At 52.4% G+C, this 6952-nt stretch overlaps 1 protein-coding gene and 1 non-coding gene across 3 annotated transcripts; one reads left to right on the top strand and one right to left on the bottom strand.

The window, feature by feature from the left end:
* Positions 1–347: 347 nt before the first annotated feature.
* Positions 348–5577, bottom strand: LOC127392637 (ly6/PLAUR domain-containing protein 1-like). Of its 2 annotated transcripts, XM_051636836.1 has the most exons (4): positions 5329–5577; positions 2755–2881; positions 1389–1529; positions 348–1204 (listed from the first exon to the last, which is right to left on the bottom strand). In XM_051636836.1, exons 2-4 carry the CDS (start codon positions 2828–2830, stop codon positions 1008–1010), a joined length of 414 nt encoding a protein of 137 aa, XP_051492796.1. In that variant the 5' UTR covers positions 2831–2881; positions 5329–5577; the 3' UTR covers positions 348–1007. The 2 variants fall into 2 exon arrangements, with proteins under 2 accessions (XP_051492796.1, XP_051492797.1); XM_051636837.1 differs by lacking the exon at positions 5329–5577 and having other exon boundaries at positions 2755–3735.
* Positions 5578–6018: 441 nt separating this feature from the next.
* On the top strand, positions 6019–6146 carry LOC127392740 (U6atac minor spliceosomal RNA). The gene has a single exon (XR_007891327.1). It is a non-coding gene; the product is annotated as a U6atac minor spliceosomal RNA (small nuclear RNA).
* The last annotated feature ends 806 nt before the right edge of the window (positions 6147–6952 follow it).

Here is a 6952-nt window from a genome sequence, read left to right as displayed (position 1 = left end):
TAAGGAGAATTGGTTAGCAGTGCTGTTCTTGTCATGTTCGCAGGATTCATTCCCTGATTTCCTTTAATTTTGAATTTTCTGAATCTGAACATGTTTTCTATCAGCCCTGAGGTGCTTCTGCTCAGAAGGTGCCTCAGATAACATTTTTAGTAGAGTTTTGACTTGTTTTCTGACACACATCTGATAAATGCCATCAAAAGCTGATGTTTTGAGAACGTCTTTTGACTTATTTTCTTATCTAAAGTTAAAGAAAAAAAAAATTAAAAAAATCTCACTCATTTCTCACCCGTGAGGTTTATGTTGTTTCCCTGGTGACAAAAGCACAAGGCTGGATCTTGAGACACATGCATTTAATTCTCAGCTCTACCACAAACCCCCACGATGACCTTGAACAAGCCACTTTAGGCTCCGATCCGTGTGGGATGAGATTTTTCTGCTACAGCTCCTGTTTGGCCTCTTCAGTTGGGATAAATTCTGAAGGGATAAAAAAAAAACAAAACACCACACTCACTTCACAAGGGCACCCTCGTCGCTGCCCGCTCCTCCAGCGGGACCCCTCTGGAGGTGCTGCCCTGCATGGGTGCTCCGCCCCTGCACCCCAAAGCCCAGCCGGGGCTCCCAGGCAGCAGAGCGAGGGCCAAGGATGCCCTCTCGTGGGAAGAGAGGTTGGACGCGATGATCATCATTTCTCTTCCAAACAAAACGATCCTGTTTCTAAAAGCCGGGCTTGGCCACTCTCCCTGTTCCCCTGGAGCTGCACTCCCCCTGTCCCAGGCTGGTGGGGGTACCCCCAGGCCCCCCCGAGACTGGAAAAGTCTCCCATCCTCCCCGGGATGCAACCAGGGCATCGCTGAAACCTTTCCAGGGCTAAACTTTCAGCACCTTTTATTGAGGAGAGAGGAGAGGAGGGTGTCCTGCCCACATGTAAGAGCCGGGACGGGGGCATCCGTGCTCCCAGCCGCCCACCCCAAAGGTCCCAGCTCTTCCCCCCAACAACCCTGGGGGTCTCAGGAGAGGAAGAGGGCAGCGAGGAGCCAGGGCAGCAGGAAGCAGCCTCCAGCGAGGCCGGGGGGCGGCCGGGGAGCTCGGGGGGAGCCGTTGCAGAGGTCTGTGTCACAGCAGTGGATGCGGACCCCGGGCAGCTCCCGCTGCTGGCAGTGACGGGAGGTGGCACAGCCGCTGGTCAGCAGGATGCCCAGGACCACTGCAAAGCAAGCACAGCGCGGGATGTCAGGGCCGGGGGGACCGCGGGGACAGCCGGGCTGCGGGGTGATGCTCTACCAGCCTTACAGCGGGGCTGCAAGGTTTGCTTTGGGGGGAGAGGTGAGCATCACCTGCTTGATCGGGCACCTCCTGAGGGCCCCGGCCCCCCCCCAAGCCAGACTCACCACTCTCTGTCTTAATGCAGAACCGGTGTTTGAAGCCCTGGTGGGAGTGGGAGCAGGTGATCACCTCTGGGTTAGAGCACCCCATGTCCACACTTTTGGTGCCAACGATGATGTTGCAGCCATAGCACTGCAGTCCGGACACTAAACAAGAACCATATGGAACAAGATTGGATTTTTTTATTTATTTTTATTTTTCCAGGGGCAAAAATACTTCAGCTCCTCCCTAGCTGCTTTGCAGCGCTCTCTGCCTCGCCAAGTCGCATTAAGTGCAGAGCCAGAGCCCGAAGCCTCCCGCACTTGTTTACCCAGTGGGCCCCAAAATATATAAAAGCAACTCCCGCTAGAGGTCAGTGCAAAATCAGAGATTAGTCGGAGATTTGCGCTGAGATCAAATAGCAGGAACAACTGAGCTTTGAAACAGAGTTTGTAAAGAGCAGGTGAAACCTCCCAACCATAGACATCACTGCCCCAGGGCTTGGCCACTCTTGGAAACAGCTTTTGTCTGTTTCACTAAATTCCTCCAGTTTCCGCCTTGCTGGTGTTGGAGTCATTCACACCAGAGGGATGGTTTTGTTGGCATGGTTTGGCTTCTTCCCTTGACATGACCCCGCTTTTGTCACTGGGTCTGCCAGGGAGGGAAAACTCAAAAAACAGAAGGCAAATCCTCATTCACTGCAAACCAACGTGTCCACGACCCCAGGACAGCAGCGTTAGCGTGTGTCCCTAGAGCTTTGCACACTGGTAGCAGCTTTGTCCTTCCCTACAGGTCAGTGGCCGTGTCTGAGAATTGCTTGCCCCAAACCAGAAAGGCAATTAAGATAATTAAGCCATTTCTCATGTTGGGAATTAAGCCATAATTAAGGCATTTCTCAGGTTTCTTAAAAAAAAATAAAAAAAGAAAGAAAGAAAAAAAAAAAAAGCCTTCAAAGATATTATTTACATCACTCAGAGTTTAAGACAAACACACTCTCTCTGCATTGATTAATCACAGCAACAGAAGTCAGGTTGCAGTTACTGTTGCCATTACCTTTCCCTACCCCTGAATGATGACCCACAGCCCTTCCCAAACCCATTCTTGGCTGTCCCTATGCAGTTTTTGGGAGCTGGGTGAGCATCAGTGAGGGGGCACAGCAAGAGGAGCCCCTGGGGATCCCAGCTCCTGGCCATATGCTCTTATTTTGTACTAAATACGATGCCATTACCTCCATCCTAAAACCACCAACATATAGCTGTATTGCTTGGGGAAGGAATGCCCCTCAGTTCCCCTCCAGAGTAAATCCCACTTAAGCAGGGCTTGGGGAGGATGTGAACAACCATCACTCCAAAGCACAGACACACTCCACCCCACAGGGCCAGTCACACTTACCCTCCGGGAGGACGAAGACCACGGTCATCAGCGAGAGGATCCCATGGGCACCTCCAGGCATGTGTCCTGAGAGCATGGGGGGCAGCTCCCGGAGCCCACCCTGGGCTCAGAGGATGAACACGGGTGTCTGGGGGAGTGGGCAGAGACCCTGTGTCCTCTTGCCTCTTCCCCCCAGCTGTGCCCACCGCTTACAAAACCCTCCACGGGAATGAAGGGAGCTGCTGGCAGCGCAGCAGAGATCTGGCTGCTCCCCACTTCTCCAGCCAGCCCCGTGGTGCCCAGTTTCCTTCTGTCGACGCTTAATTTCTCCCTTTTCCCCTTGAGAAATTCTCTGATTCCTTCAGTTCATGAACAGACCTGAGCGTGTATGTGCTTCCCTTGGTTATTTCTGTCCTATTTCCTCTGTCCACGATCACTTCCCATTAATACCACCGCGCAGCAGCTCTTGGAGAGAAATTCTCCCTAATCAAGATTTAGTTTTAAATCCACTTTGAAATCCTCTAATTCAGTTGGATTAGGCAGAAGGGGTTTGGGGAGATGTGTGGGGGTTTGTGGGGTTTTTTTTCCTTCTTTTTCCTCCTCTTTCTCCTTTCTGAGCTGCCTCATCTTCACAAACAGACCCACTGGATTTCTGTGGCATATTGTGCTATTTAAAGAAGGCAGGAATAATTTTATTAAAGAGAAGCAGGCAACTCATTTCAAATGCAAAGCTTGAGAGTCCCTAATGAAATAAAGCCCTGGGGATGGCCATGGGGTTAAAGAGAAAAACTGATGGAGGGAGAGATGGGTTTGAAAGTACTGTATGCATTTGCCCACAAGAAAAGAGTTCTCATAATAAAGCAGCAAGAGGCCAAATGGGGCCAGCCCCAGGTTTGCATCAGCTCTGGAGGGAGTCTGGCTGGGGCTTGGGAAGGGGGTCAGAGGAGGAAGGCAGAGGAAGGAAAGCACCAAGCCGTGATGGCTCCTGTCCTGCAGCGCCAGGATCAGACCTGCAGCCACATGAAGCATCATGGATATTACCAGGTGCAGGACCAGGCCCCCAGCCCCCCGCTGGCTCCCCCACCAGTGTCCTCACTAGCAAAACCCCTGCTCTCAGTGGAGCTAATGGGACTTAGAGAGCTAATGCTTACTAATAAGAGGGCGCAACCGAATGCACAGGATTAAAAAATTAAAATGACAAATTAAGCTTCTTATGTAGCCCATCCAGCAACCGCCTGCTAGCAGCACCTGGGATCCCCCACCCTGGGCACCCCAGCCTGCTGGACAGATCATGGGCACCTTCCCTGCCAGACCCAGCTCCTGGCCAGGCAGGAACCAAGACCTAATCAGCACACATCATCTTCATTAGCAAACACACTCGATCATATTGCACTTTGAGCACAAACTTGTCCAAATATGGGCATCTACAGCTCAGGTGGGACAATTAGCACCTGGCAGAAGTGCCGAAGCAGCACAGCTCATTTATTCAAATAACTTAAACCACCCACAGCGTCTCTCGCTTGCCTCAAAACAATGCGATTGTAACAAACGTCTATCACAGCAAAGCCTGAAAGCCTCGGGGAGAGGGGATAAAACGCAGGAAATGGGATTCATTTAAACGCATGCATATATCAGAACATTCAATAAGGAGGGGAAAATAACTTCTAATCCCTTAATAAACTCATGGGTATCCGGAAGGGGCAGCCCGGGCTGCAGCAGCCGGGCCGTGCAGAACCGCGGCACCTGGTGCCGCTGCCTCGTCCGGCAAATCAGCTCCCGCACCTGCAGCTGGTCCTGCCCAGCGGGAGCCGAGCGGGAATCATAGAATCATAGAATCATAGAATCATAGGGGTTGGAAGGGACCTCGAAAGATCATCTAGTCCAACCCCCCTGCCAGAGCAGGGTCACCCAGAGCACATCACACAGGAAGGCGTCCAGGCGGGTTTTGAATGTCTCCAGTGAAGGAGACTCCACAGCCTCTCTGGGCAGCCTGTTCCAGGGCTCTGTCACTCTCACAGGAAAAAAAAAAATTCTGATATTCACCTTAAACCTCCTGTGCTCCAATTTGTATCCATTACTCCTTGTCCTATCACTGGTCATCACTGAAAAAAGCTTAACTCCATCTTCTTGACACTCACCCTTTACGTATTTGTAAACATTGATGAGGTCACCCCTCAGTCTCCTTTTCTCCAAGCTAAAGAGACCCAGCTCCCTCAGCCTTTCCTCATCAGGGAGATGTTCCACTCCCTTCAGCATCTCTCTGGCTCTGCGCTGGACTCTTTCAAGCAGTTCCCTGTCCTTCTGGAACTGAGGGGCCCAGAACTGGACACAATACTCCAGATGCGGCCTCACCAAAGCCAGGAGAGCTCCAGGAGAGCCCGCGGGGCGGTAACGGTGCGCGACCCCCGGCACGGGTGGGACGGGCAGGGGGTGCTGGGGTGGGTAACCCCGCCGGGAACATCCCACCGGCTCCCGCGGTGGGTTTGAGGTGCCGCTGGTGCTGATTTAGCCAAATGTTTGTTTGGGGGTTTATTCCCTTGGGATGCAGAAGGCAAAGACCTCCCAGGAGAGGAGCGGGGGGGAAAGCAAACCCACCTCAGTGCCCGCTTCCCACACCTGGAACCGGGGGATGTTTCTTTTAACTTGGCTCCGATGCAAGGCAGAGATTTGTCTGCGCCGGGAACACGTCAGGAAGCGGCTTTCCTCCCCTGCCGTGGGGGGGATTTGATTAGCAAATCCCCCGGTACATTCATGTTCCCACTTAAATCTTCGGGATACCCGGAAAGACGGCTCAACTCTGAGCAGATTAGGCGGGTTCGCCTGCAAATCCTGCTTTACAGCTGATCCCGGCGGGAGGGAGAGCCCAGCGCACCGCACCCCCGCCGCGCCGGGCCCCGGCCGCACCCGCCCGTGGCGGGACTCGAACCGTCAACTCACAGCCTCCCGCCGCCATTAGCGAGGCGGAAGCAGAGACGCCCTCCCCGGGGCAATGTGCCCGTCCGTCTGTGAGAGGTCCCACCGCCAGGGGGCGACAGAAGAGGCGCCTGCCGCTTCTCTCTGATTGGCTGAGAGTTATGAATATATTAAAAAGCAAGCGTCCATGCAACTTTAACGCGGTTTTTCGGGGGTTTCTCCCATATATGCAGACAGAAAGTAAAAATTTCTGTAGGAATCGAAAAGGGATATCACACTGAGGAACAGCAGAGCACCAAGAGTTTCTCACCCTACCTGTAAAATCCTAAGTTGAGAGGGGTTTAAATAGCAGTGAGCGCAAAGACAACCACTGTGTTGTATGAAAGGAGAGAAGGTTAGCACTCCCCTTGATAAGGATGGAAGAGGCCCTAGTGGCCTTTACAACACGCATACGGTTAAGGCACTGCCACCTACTTCGTGGCATCTAACCATGTTTTTTTTCCACTCCTCGCACCAGATTCCTCCCGTTCCCTCCACCCTCGACTCCCCTTTTCCCTCTAACAGCGCCCAGCAAAGCGCCAGGGTGGCAGCTCGCTTTGCAACGTGCTCCAGCCTGCACCTACCACAAGCAAAGCTCTGCCTCTCCAACCGCAGGGCAGGCCAGCCCCACCATCACACACACCTTGTTTTCAGGACGGTGCCTTTAACAAGATTAACTAATCCTGGCCCTCAACCCAGCACTGACATGCCAGGCTGGATGTAGTTACAGCAGAGCTCATGCTGATAGGCCCCAGCGTTATTCCCAAATGGGATACTAGGGACTTAAACACAACTTTTACACGGGACAGAAGCGTAGATCCTTTACAACAGGGCTCTTCAGCTGGGGCAAGAGAACAGCCCTGTTCCAAAGATTTCCTCCTGATAGAAGAGAAACCATCTCCTTCAAAGCTCTCTGACTCAGCCAACCAGAGGTCACGGCACAGCCGTGCAAGCACGGCCACTCACACAAACACAGTTCCATGGGAAGGACCCTGCTGCAAAACATTTTTGAATCCACATGAACATGCTTTGCTGAAGTAATTACACCAGCTTCTCCACCCCAGTGAAGCAGCACAGCCACATCTTGCTATTGGAAAGTTTCAATTGGCCTGTGAGAAAACAACTGGGGAAATAAAGAGTCACGTTAAGCAATGGATTATTTCAGCAGTGACACTAAGTCTAGAGACACAGTGTCCTTTCCTGGGGGTAATGAATAACCTCAAAAGACAGTGGTATTATTAAGTCATTTTAGCACCACCTCAACAGG

The sequence above is a fragment of the Apus apus genome, chromosome 19 (genome assembly GCF_020740795.1).
Source record: "Apus apus isolate bApuApu2 chromosome 19, bApuApu2.pri.cur, whole genome shotgun sequence".
Taxonomy (NCBI): Eukaryota; Metazoa; Chordata; class Aves; order Apodiformes; family Apodidae; genus Apus; species Apus apus.
Note: the sequence above shows the minus strand (reverse complement) of the source record. Positions and strands in the feature narration are given on the sequence as shown.

Bases quoted from the DNA above. Each gene is read 5' to 3' on its own strand.
- LOC127392637 (XM_051636836.1), bottom strand. From the start codon at position 2,830: ATGCTCTCAGGACACATGCCTGGAGGTGCCCATGGGATCCTCTCGCTG. The intron at 1,530-2,754 runs GTAAGTGTGACT...GTTCTTGTTTAG, and splicing joins GGTCTTCGTCCTCCCGGAGG to TGTCCGGACTGCAGTGCTAT. The intron at 1,205-1,388 runs GTGAGTCTGGCT...CTTGCTTTGCAG, and splicing joins CTGCATTAAGACAGAGAGTG to TGGTCCTGGGCATCCTGCTG.